General features: G+C 47.4%; 1 protein-coding gene across 1 annotated transcript; it reads right to left on the bottom strand.

Annotated features, from left to right (window-relative positions):
- Positions 1–329: 329 nt before the first annotated feature.
- LOC134028039 (protein-glutamine gamma-glutamyltransferase E-like) lies at positions 330–8,823 on the bottom strand. Its single transcript, XM_062471350.1, has 13 exons — positions 8,548–8,823; positions 5,519–5,689; positions 5,047–5,298; positions 4,723–4,841; positions 4,285–4,413; positions 3,903–4,080; positions 3,446–3,581; positions 3,137–3,246; positions 2,612–2,854; positions 2,015–2,473; positions 1,511–1,674; positions 1,101–1,234; positions 330–786 (listed from the first exon to the last, which is right to left on the bottom strand). Exons 1-13 carry the CDS (start codon positions 8,555–8,557, stop codon positions 603–605), a joined length of 2,289 nt encoding a protein of 762 aa, XP_062327334.1. The 5' UTR covers positions 8,558–8,823; the 3' UTR covers positions 330–602.
- Between the last annotated feature and the right edge of the window lie 3,625 nt (positions 8,824–12,448).

Raw genomic sequence — 12,448 nt, forward strand, 5'->3', positions numbered from 1 at the left:
AGTATCCCAATCAACGCTTGTAAAAGTGTTTAACCGAAAACACAAACCGATGCATGCAGAATTCCATGTCAGCGCGCTCTTCTGAGCTTGCCAAATAGCCACTGCAGCATGCACACAGAAGTCCAGGTGTCAGACTCGGCACACAAGTCAGAATTGAGGTAGGCTAAGAAAAAATTACAAAACTAAAGATAGTTTCTAAATGATAGGCCTACCGATCATCTTATTTAGACTAAACCCCCCCCCCCCCCAAAATGTACATGACGCGCTCAAATGAATGCAAAAAAATGCGCGCTAGCATTAACTATTGATGTCCCTGCCAAACAAAAGGGATATGAATTGAAGTGCCCCAGTAGAGTTTTATGTCTTACAGCGCCTCTGCATATAGGAATCTTATAACTTAAATATGTGGTACTATACAAAAGGAACAAAGTCTACCTAATACTAAGGGGATTTAGAATTTAAATAAAATATAATATATCAAACTTCAAGTGAGTTTAAGAGCAACCATAAGGTTTCTGTAAAAAGCCACATGACAAATGGCTAGTACAGCCCAGGTCCAGATACATATACAAATCTGACCTCAGGAAAGGGTGAGGCCAGTCTCAGGCGATGTGGCCAAAGCTGTAGCCGAAGCGGTTGTAAGGAGCTACGTCGATGTTGCAGCTAGCCTTGATGTTCCTGAAGGAGTTGCAGTTGAAGTCCGCCACCAGCTTCTTCTGCCCCGACCTGTACGGCGTCAGGGGCACCTGCACGCGGACACGGTGATCTGGGGGCAACGAGGCCAGCCTGGGGAGACAAACACACACTCAGACCCTGTTGCAGTTCATCCCCTGACCTCTGACCTGCGCACCTCTGGAGGTCTGAGTTGCATGGATGTGATATGGGTGGAGGGATTCATTCTGAGAGTTCTTAGCAGAGTGCTTCCACCTGAGGCCTGTGTGTGTGACAGTGTGAGTCTGATTGTGTGTGTAAGAGTGTGGGTGTGAGTTTGTGTTGAGTGTGAGTGTAAGAAAGTGTGTATGTGTGTGTGAGAGTGAGTGAGTGTGTGTGTGTGTGTGTGTGTAAGAGTGTGTATGTGTGTGAGGGGTGGGACCTCTGACCTGGCCTCCACAGAGCTCTGCAGAACTCCGCTGCCTGTCACCGTGATGGTGCAGTCTGTCAGAGCTTCATCCAGGGGGTTCATGAAAACCACCTCTGCCATCAGCTCACGGTACTGCTGTGCTGGGCCCACACACTGCAACACACACACACACACACACACACACACACACACACACACAAACACACACACACACACACACACACACACACACACACACACACACACACAGTGTCAACAAAGTTATCCTCAAAACATAGACACAGACATACACATTAACAGACAGACATGCAGACAGACAGACAGACAGTGCAGTCAGACAGATGGGCAGACAGTCAGGCAGACAGAAAAACAGGCACGCAGACAGATGGACAGACATGCAGTCAGACAGACAGGAGGAAGGAGACCCACAGTGATGGTGAGGGCAGGGTCTTTCGGTATGATCTCCATCTCCGACAGGTAAACGTTCTTTGGGTTCTTCTGGTCTGTAGCCAACGCCGACACCTTCAGACTGTTGTTCTCCAACATGTGTTCTCCGTACACGGAGAACGGGATCAGGATGGGGACAGTTAGCTCTGGAAAACACACAAGCACGATCTAGCGTCAGTAACATACTCCAGTCCTCCATGCAATTGAAGTGTCATTGCACTAATAGGGTGGTGACAGACACAAGGTCTTCCTATGTCAGCCTGGAGCAGAGAGGCAGATAGATAGGGAGGGTTGAACAGCAGGGGGGTAGGCAGGGTTAGACAGAGGCAGTAAGTCAGCGTTATACAGAGGTCAGATGGCCAGTGTTTTACTGAGGCTGCGAGGCAGGGTTTAGAGACAGAGGGACAGTGTAATACAGAGGCTGAGTTAGACCGAGGCAGTGAGGCAGGGTTATACAGAGGCAGCGAGGCAGGGTGGCTCCAGTACCTTGCCCAGGGGCTAGCTGGAGCTGCTTCTCCTCCGTCTGCACCTGAGAGGTGGGGGTGCCGGTGTACTTCATGGCCTGGACGTTGATGTGCAGCAGCAGGCTGCAGGGGGCGCCAGCCAGGCTCTGCACCACCAGCTTCAGCCTGATGTCGGCCCCGCTCAGGGGCTTGCCCTCCACCACGACCTTCATCTCCACGGCCCCCGGAGCCACTGGCCTGTTAGGCGTTCCATTGGTGTTTGAGGTGGTGTTTCCAGTGGTGGGTGCAAGGGTGGGTGCGGGGGTGGGTCTTGTGGTGGGGGTGGGGGTGGGTGCGGGGGTGGGTCTTGTGGTGGGTGTGGGTCCTGTGGTGGGTCCGGTGGTGGGTGCGGTGGGCGTTCCTGCGGGTGTCCCGGTAGGTTTTCCAGAGGGTTTGCCGCCGCTCACAGCCCGGTTGAAAGAATCTCTCTCGTCCGTAGTGCCTGGAGGACGGACACGCAAGAGACCAGGTGAGACATGACACACACGGTGTCTGCATGCGTGTGTGCTGAACCTGTTTATCAATGTTGCAGCTGCCTGGCATGTGTGTGTGTTTTGTTTATGTGTGTGTGTGTACTGACCCTCTCTGTATTTGTAGTTGTCAGTGATGTTTTGTCTCTTGTCACTGCCCACGCTCTTGGTGCTGATTTTCTGTCCCACGGAGACGGTGTCTGAGTGGATCCTCTTCTTGGATCCATCCTTCGCCACCAGCCACGTCACCTGGTCGGCGTTGACTTCGGCGAACACGAAAGGGACGTCATACAGCACGTTGGTGTGGCCCAGGAGGATGGCCTTGACCGGGGTGGGGCCACAGCAGTACACGCCTGGGGGGAGGGGGAGGTGGTGGAGAAGGAGGACGAGGAGGAGTGGGAGGAGAAGAGAAAGAGAGGGAAGAGGAGGAGGAGAAAAAAGAGAAGGAGGAGGGGGAGGAAAAGGAGATGGAAGAGGAGGTGGAAGAGAAGGAGGTGGAGAATGAAGAGCAGGAGGAGGAGGAGGAGAGGCAGAAGGAAGTCAAAGTAGAGGAGGAGGAAGAGAAAGATGACATTCCATCTAGTGATAAGGGCTCTGGAGTAAATGATTGTGATGCTCAGATTTTTGGACCATACCACTGCTCTTCTCCTGAGGGGTGGGGTCCAGCACCTGCCAGCCGTCGTACATAGAGTCATCTGACAAGTCGGGACGCTTCATCCAGGCTTCCACCCACACATGGAAGTTCCTGTGATGACAACAAACAATCACATTCCACAACACAATTCTACCACAGCTGTAATCCAGGCCTGCTGAACCCCACCGGAGTCATGCAGTAATCCAGACGTGACAGATGGACTGTCTGTACAGCACTCTTACGGGACAGATAGATGGTTGATTTACACTTGTGTGTTGTATGTAAAAGGACAGCAGGCCCTGTTCCCCACCAGACACTGTCGCTGCTAGCCTTCTCCAAGACTCCAAAGTCTCCGTAGAACTCGTCCACTGTCAGGCTGCCATTCGTGTCATGGGCCGACTGGAAGTTGGTGACGATTCGACACGGGATCCCCAGACATCTCAACACTGGGGGGGGGGGGGGGGGGGAGGGAGGGGAGGCATGTGTGGAAAGATGGTGAGACAGGGACAGAGGGAAGGAGTGAAAGAGAGAGGAGTGCGAGAAAGAAAGGGAGGGAGAAAAGAGAGAGGGAGGGAAGGACAGAAGGAAGGAGCGAAACAGAAGCGAGGAGAGAAAGAGAGAGAGAAAAGGAGGAAGGGAGAGATGAAAGGAGAGAGAAGGTAAGGAGTGAAAGAGAGAAGAGAGAGAGGAGGGATTGCGAGAGAAAGCGAGAGGGAGGATGAGAGTCCGTGGGGGGAGATGGGGCTGTGGGGGTTTGGCTTCTCTACCTGTGCACATGACACCGGCGTACACCCAGCACTGCCCGTACTTGACAGGTTTGCAGTCAAACTTCCGCCAGCGTCGTAGGATGTCCACACTGCCGTTCCATTGGGTGGGGCTGACCCCTCCGGCGAACGAGTTGCCCCAGTTTCCCAGCACCACCCCGCGGTCATCGTTGCAATTTATCTGATGGTCAGAGAACAGTGAAGGATGAAGTGGTGTTGACATTTGATGTTTTATTCGTGTAGCTGATGCTTTTATCTGAAGCGTTGGAATAAAAAGTGCAAGTAGAAAGTACAGGAGAGATCAAGGAGCAGAAGGGCAAAGTTCCACAGTGTTTGATGGTCAAGGAACAGGCGTAAGTTACCATGGTGCATGGCGCTTAGTTACCATGGCGCTGACCACCCGACCGACGTAGATGGGGTTGCAGCGGGCGGAGAAGTCTTGTGAAGCGTCCCTCAGACACTTGGGGTTGACATCCAACAGCTTCATACAGATCTCCACCATGTCCTCCTCAAACTGTAGGGTCAGGGTTAGCACGGATGAGGAATTAGCTGGTTACTACAATTATTTGTGTTTTATTAGTCATTGTTGGTTATGATATTGGTTATTGTTATTGTAGTTTTTATTATAATTTGAAAGGCACTATAATGATTGATGTGACTGTGATTATAGTGTCTTATTGATTGTCAGCCCAAACACAAACCTGATGTCTGGCGGACTGTTCCTGAATAGTGACCACCAATCGGTGTGTGTATGTGTGTTTTTATTAGTGTTTGTGTGTGTGTGTGCATGTGTGTGTTTCTGCGTGTGTGTGTCTGTGCGTACCTGTCCTAAGTTCCAAGCCTGGCTGCTGATGTAGTTGTCCGAACCACGATAGATGATGCTCTGCTCTTTCATAACATACTCCTGCCTCTCTTCCTCCACACCCAGGTAGACCCAGTCATCTGACACACACACAACACACACACACACAACAAACACAAACACACCACAAAAACAACACACACCACACAGTCAGCTTCAGATGTACATGACCATGGTCTCCTGATCTCAGCTCCACAGCAGCCTGCCTCTAAGGTCAACTTCACACAGTTTTTTATGGACTGTTTATGGATCAGTCCCAGCATGTGACAGACTGGGCTGTTTTACCTTTACACCAGGGGTTGAACAGCATCAGCAGGCTTCCCACGCTGGCCCCATTCGGTGCCCGCTCCTTGGTCTTCACAAACAGGGAGTACTGACCCACGGGGGCGTTCGCTGGAGGGGTCACGGCCAGGGTCACACTTCCTGCCAACAGCACTGTCTTCGGGGCGAGCTCCGCCCCCCACGCCGCTTTCCCCGTTTTGCTTTTGGGGAAACTGAACACTGACCGGGTGCCGAGAGATTCTGAAGCCCGGAGGCCTGGAGGGGGGGTAGGTGGAAAGGGGGCAAGGGTGGAGGATAGAGGAGGGAGAGAGGGAGGGAGGGGTGGTAAAAGAGGGAGGGGCAGAGAGAGGGAGGAAGAAGGGAAGGAGGCATGGAGGGAGGGATCAGACACACAAGATGTTGACATTGTTTGTTCAAAGTGGAGGAACCAAGTTGCAAGTATTTCACATCCTGGGGGCAGAGTTCGATAACGTACCCGTCTCAGCGGTGATCAGGAGCTTGTCGGAGGCGGGGTTGAACGGGCGGGGCATACTGAGGGACAACAGAAAGGACTGCCCCCTCCGTACGATCAGACGCTGCTTGCTGATGTCATTGGTCCGGTGGGCGGAGTTATTGGCCTCGCAGTGGAGGTCCACTTTATTCACAACTAGAACACAGCCCGCACCCACATAAACACAAAACAGACAGTTTACAATCAGATGGGAGCTTATGCCAAAATGGGGTGCAGATCCATGCAGCCCCACCCATAAACCAAGCAGCTTTAGTCCAGTCAATTTAAGCCAAAATGGGGGTCAACCTAGGACAAATTGCAACATAAGAAAACTCAACTGATTTTGTATCCTCAATATGTCCTGAGTAAGGAAAAAAAAAGCCCCAAAGAATCCCATTAGGGGAAAGTTTAGAAAAATACCCAAATATAGCCTATTCATACGCCTATTCATTCTTTTTCTCACGTGAATAGGGTAAAATCTTTAACCTTTAGATATCACCATGAAAATTACTGAGTTGATTACTTACATCAAGACAAACAAAAAATGTATTTCAAGTTTTTTGAAATTGTTTGTTAACATGGGCAAACGGTGCATAATCTAATTAGGTATGCGCTAATTTGCATAAATACCACAACATATCTAAACATTGGATATAGCCAGGTGAAAATGTCTTGTTGACATATAACAGTAAAAGACTTAATGTTAAGGTCTGAATGTAACCCATTTAGGCTACATAGAGGCAGGAAGAAGTACTTTAAACCAGCCTTTATTAATTATTATTGCAGAGATGGGGTTTGGGGCTGGGTCGTTTCACCAATAATAGTCGTACCACAGCTCAACACACATCCAGATGTTCCCAATAAATTGTAGTTGATCACCAGGTATGTTTTATTAATGTAGGTTGAATAATCCATGTAGGAGAAACAAAAGGAAATCTTTCTTATCTGAGTGACATAGTGACAGGAGTGGACCTTGAATGAATGACTGAATCTCTGCCCCTTATGGTGACATTCGTTTGCATCTAGTCTTTTACTGTAAGATTCAACAAGATTCAACAAGACATCACCTGGCTATATCCAATGTTTAGATATGTTTTGGTATTTATGCAAATTAGCGCATACCTAATTTGATTATGCACCGTTTGCCCATGTTAACAATTTCAAAAAACTTGTAATACTTTTTTTTCTTGATGCAAGTAATCAACTCAGTAACTTTCATGGTGATATGTAAAGGTTACACATTTTACCCTATTCACGTGAGAAAAAGAATGAATAGGTGTATGAAAAGGCTATATTTGGGTCTTTTTCGAAACTTTCCCCTAATGGGATTCTTCGGGGCTTTTTTTCCTTACTTACTTTCCTTACTTACTCGGTTGCAATTTGTCCGACTACTTGACAGGTCAACTGGATCAATCTGACGAGACCGCTGAAAGCTTAGATCCTATTAAACTGGCAGTTAGCTCTACCCCTGTTGCGACAGCTGTTAAAGTTAAGCTAGCTGTTACTGTTGAACTAGCAGTTACAGTTAAGATAGCTGTTACTGTTGAACTAGCAGTTACTGTTAAGATAGCTGTTACTGTCTAACTAGCAGTTACTGTTTCTATCTCTCAATGTGTGTACCAATTTCCGGACTATAAATCGCATCAGTCAAAAATACGTCACGAAGAGGAAAAAAACATTTATACGTCGCATTGGACGTATATAAACATATATAACATATATAAATCGCATTTATTTAGAAATTTATTTCACAAAATCCAAGACCAAGAACAAACATTTAATCTGGAAAGGCAAGTTATGCAACTACCCAATAGCACACAGAACAACAGGCTCGGGTATGTTAACGTCACACATTGTTATTCAGCTACACAATAGCATAAAGAACATACCTGGGAGACTAGGGTGAATAGGCTAGTTAACATAACAAGCCAGCGAGTCCAACAAGCAAGTTACCGGTAAGCTAGTTCACCAAGCTCCCGATCTCAACCAGCCAGCCATGCAGGCAGGCAGGCATACTAAACAGTGCTGAATTGCACAGTAAAAAATCCTAGCATATCTTAACTACTGAACTATAGACTCAGGGGGGTCGTTTGGCCCTTTTTTACTGGGGCACGTGCCCCAGTATAAATCTGCTGTGCCCCAGTAAAATCTAAAGTTTGAGTTTTAACAATTTACTTTTAGTGCATTCATTTAGATTGATAATCACGGAAAAAATAAACGCAGTATCCCAATCAACGCTTGTCAAATCAAAGCAGTTTAACCGAAAACTCGCAGAATGCCCGCAGAATTCCAAGTCAGCGCGCTCTTCTGAGCTTGCCAAATAGCCACTGCAGCACGCACACAGAAGCAGGTGTCAGACTCGGCATACAAGTCAGAATTGTGGTAGTTTTCTAAATGATAGGCCTACCGATCATCTTACTTTGACTAAAACAAAAACAATATTACATGAAGCTCAAAAAACAGTATTCGCGCTCAAATGAATGCGAAAGAAATGTGCACACTCGCATTAACTATTGATGTCCCTGCCAAAGCTGATATCAAACTTGCGTCCCTGAACTGTTGTGGGTTAAGCAAGGGGAGTTTCTATAGCCTAGTAGTGCATTGTGCGCAGCAAACTTGGAAGAAAAAAAGGGATATGAATAACAACGCCCCTGTATAGACTACTTAACTTTTCTTAACTAGCACTGTACTGCAGGTGGTGTTTTATAAAAACTGGACAACAAGTGGTATTTTATAATGATGGTATAACAAGAGGTATGTTTTATCTAAATTGTATAACACATGCTATTTTATAACAACTATAGAAACACTGCTGTTTTAGTGAAGTACAGAAATTCATTCTCACTAGTATTGAACTACAGAAGGTCTTTATTCTAACCAGTACTGTACTCCAGTATAAATTCTACCTAGTGCTAAACTACAAAACCTCAACTCATTCAAACTAGAATGGAAACTATGTTGACTCCTACTGTCAGCAACCTCTCAATCCACAGGAATCTACGGAGCTGACTTACCCAGATCCATGTCAGAAGTCTCAAAGCTGCGTGTCTCTTCACAGGGTCAGAAGTCTCGAAGCTGCGTGTCTCTTCACAGGGTCAGAAGTCTCAAAGCTGCGTGTCTCTTCACAGGGTGAGAAGTCTCAAAGCTGCGTGTCTCTTCACAGGAGGACAGTAGGCTGGTCTGGCTGCTCTCTCTCCAGCTGCAGGGAATTAGCAGAGGTGAAGGAGTCTCCAGCTCTTAAATGCTTCCTAGAGAGGCAGTTAGAGCGTGAGAGAGGGATGGTCACTGAGTCAACCGTTCACACTCCCTCTGTCAGGGAACCTCCTTTATTGAACAACATACCCACACATTATAAAACTATGTTGACTCCTACTGTAAGCAACCTCTCAATCCACAGGAATCTGTGGAGCTGACTTACCCAGATCCATGTCAGAAGTCTCAAAGCTGCGTGTCTCTTCACAGGGTCAGAAGTCTCAAATCTGCGTGTCTCTCCACAGGGTCAGAAGTCTCAAAGCTGCGTGTCTCTCCACAGGGTCAGAAATCTCAAAGCTGCGTGTCTCTCCACTAGGGATGGGTATCCGGTTCCCAGTGAATCAATTCCTTGGAATCGTTAGCAAAATTCCTTAACGATTCTGTTAACGATTCTCTGTGCCGTTGTGCATGCGCGAACTTTTATAGTTTATTCAGACAGACTGCAGCAAACATGGCAACTAGGAAGAAGCGTTCTAAAGTTTGGTTGTATTTCACACGACAAAATGACAACAACGCCACTTGTAACGCGTTTAAAAAGTATATTTCGTCGAAGGGAGGAAATACTACAAATATGAAGAAGCATTTGAACACACAGCATGGAATGAAGTTACTGGAACGTCATGTGTTCGATGCATGCAGCAGCGCAGCTAACGTTCGCGCTTCATCTCTAACTATCTAAGGTCGAGCTAAACTGCTCAAAAGTGATCACAACCACTTGTTACTGTGTGAAGCAATTTGCCTTTATTGTGTGTAGTCGATCTAGTTATCTTCTGTCCCGTCGTTTGAAGCATACATTTTAGCTCCGGCATTCGTCTCCCATTAGTATTGATCTTATTGCTCATTTCACGTTATCGGGGCAGCGTGTGTTATAAGCAAACGTTCGCGTGTCCCATTATTAAACTGAGCATATCGATTTTTTATCCATTATTAAACTTAGCATTTTAATTGTTTAACCTTTTAATAGTCCTGTTAAATGTGCCTGAAAACGCCTAAACAACATACCCAAAGTACATTGAAAGCTGTTGTTGAACCATTTGGAGTACATGCATGTAAATGGTCTCTTTTGAAAGGTGACACTGAAGTTATTTCCCCTGTTGTTAGGACCCCTGTAAGTCCTACTGGTGTTGAGTAATAGAAGCTTGAACACAAGGAAACTGAAAGTTTCTATCTCCGACTAGATTTCGTTTTGAAAACAGAGGCCTGAAGAGGCCTAGAGGTGGTAGGTATTAGCTCATTTCAGAGCCAGTCAAAGCCAGTTTGAGAAATTTGTTTAGAACGAGTGTGTGTGTGTGGGGGTGCAGGATGCACAGACCTAGTTGGCTGTAGAGGGGAGAATCGATAAGAGAATCAAGGAGTCGGATTTGCTAAAATCTATTTTGCACTGTATCTTGTACCATTTGTATTTTTTGTAATATTTGTATTTTTATATTGTAAATTACGGTAACTTTATTGGGAGTCAGATGGCTGAGTGGTGAGGGAGTCAGGCTAGTAATCTGAAGGTTGCCAGTTCAATTCCCGGTCATGCCAACTGACGTTGTGTCCTTGGGCAAGGCACTTCACCCTACTTGCCTTGGGGGAATGTCCCTGTACTTACTGTAAGTCGCTCTGGATAAGAGCGTCTGCTAAATGACTAAATGTAAATGTATATTTTAATTTATATTTTATTCTCAAATTCTAAATCCACTTAGTATTGCTAGTTTACTTACCCTTAGTATTGTTAGACCTCATATTTAAGATTCCAGTATGTTTAATGTATGCACCTTCCTGCCAAAGCAAATTCCTTGTCTGTTGTCTGATTTGTCTTCTTTGATCGCTCAAGTAAATTTAGCAGTGAAAGCGAACTGTTGGTGTTGTTAAACATGTATGATAAGCGCAAATTAAGTGAACGGATGTGTTGGGGGGGGGCGTAAAAATATTTCCTCACTCCTAACCTCCCCCTTGCCCTCTCTCCTCCCTGCACCCCTCCCCTCATCCCTAACTTCCAGGTCTCACCCCTCCCTGCACCCCTCCCCTCATCCCTAACTTCCCAGGTCTCCCCTCTCCCTGCACCCCTCCCCTCATCCCTAACCTCCCAGGTCTCACCCCTCCCTGCACCCCTCCCCTCATCCCTAACCTCCCAGGTCTCCCCTCTCCCTGCACCCCTCCCCTCATCCCTAACCTCCCTGGTCTCACCCGTCCCTGCATCCCTCCCCTCATCCCTAACCTCACTGGTCTCCCCCCTCCCTGCACCCCTCCCCTCATCCCTAACCTCCCAGGTCTCCCCTCTCCCTGCACCCCTCCCCTCATCCCTAACCTCCCAGGTCTCCCCTCTCCCTGCACCCCTCCCCTCATCCCTAACCTCCCAGGTCTCACCCCTCCCTGCACCCCTCCCCTCATCCCTAACTTCCCAGGTCTCCCCTCTCCCTGCACCCCTCCCCTCATCCCTAACCTCACTGGTCTCACCCGTCCCTGCATCCCTCCCCTCATCCCTAACCTCACTGGTCTCCCCCCTCCCTGCACCCCTCCCCTCATCCCTAACCTCCCAGGTCTCCCCTCTCCCTGCACCCCTCCCCTCATCCCTAACCTCCCAGGTCTCCCCTCTCCCTGCACCCCTCCCCTCATCCCTAACCTCCCAGGTCTCACCCCTCCCTGCACCCCTCCCCTCATCCCTAACTTCCAGGTCTCACCCCTCTCCTCATCCATAACCTCCCAGGTCTCACCCCTGCCTTGACGCCTAACATCTAACATTCCTGCTCTCACCGCTTCACTCCACTCTAACCTATCTTGACCTCAGAACCGTCTGTGTAGAGTTGAGGAAAGGTGGGAATATCTACGAAAGTTTATGGAACACAACTGGATAACATGTAATTAGGGAAGCTCTTACTCAGCTGCGCCTCCCATTTTTGATGTCGGTGAGAGATCGAAAATATGTTCAGTACATGGCCACGGGACCATAACAAGAATCACTTATGGCCACAACTGACACATTAAACAGGAAGCGGAGATCATGTAATTGAAGTGTTAGACTTGGTTTCATTGTACATTAAACACTTATTGAAAACGGCAAATCTGTCCCTCCCAGTTATTAACAATTAAATTATATTTAACAGCCGCATCCTCAATTAAAAAAACCAGTCCAACCAACATTTTATAACAAACCTACGCCCCTGGAATTGACTCAGTGTTCTTCACCCCCGGTGGTTATTACCATCTTTGGGATGCAGAGAGGAACACGGTGCCAGGTTAAAGACAGCAGTTTTCTGTGAAATTGTTGAGTTCCTAGATCAATGAATGTGTGGGAACAGTGTCCACGACAATACTACGTGTTGGTAGGTTTCTTCTGAGCTTCTTCTGGTCTTGGTATCCTGAAACTACGAATTAAAAGAATAAAACCTGATTGCTACTATTTGCTTTCTCCAGATGTGACAAAATGTGAACGCTTACTCTCTTGATGGGAGTCAGGTGGCTAGTAATCTGAAGGTTGCCAGTTCGATTCCCGGCCGTGCCAAATGACGTTGTGTCCTTGGGCAAGGCACTTCACCCTACTTGCCTCGGGGGAATGTCCCTGTACTTACTGTAAGTCTCTCTGGATAAGAGCGTCTGCTAAATGACTACATGTAAATGTAATGATTCAGCTCACCACATGCTTTTTTCAGACATTCTCACACATTCAGAGCTCATTGT

The sequence above is a fragment of the Osmerus eperlanus genome, chromosome 1 (assembly GCF_963692335.1).
Source record: "Osmerus eperlanus chromosome 1, fOsmEpe2.1, whole genome shotgun sequence".
NCBI lineage: Eukaryota > Metazoa > Chordata > Actinopteri > Osmeriformes > Osmeridae > Osmerus > Osmerus eperlanus.

Bases quoted from the DNA above. Each gene is read 5' to 3' on its own strand.
- LOC134028039 (XM_062471350.1), bottom strand. The intron at 3,582-3,902 runs GTAGAGAAGCCA...CCCCCCCCCCAG, and splicing joins CGCCGGTGTCATGTGCACAG to TGTTGAGATGTCTGGGGATC. The intron at 2,855-3,136 runs GTATGGTCCAAA...CCCTCCCCCCAG, and splicing joins CCCTCAGGAGAAGAGCAGTG to GCGTGTACTGCTGTGGCCCC.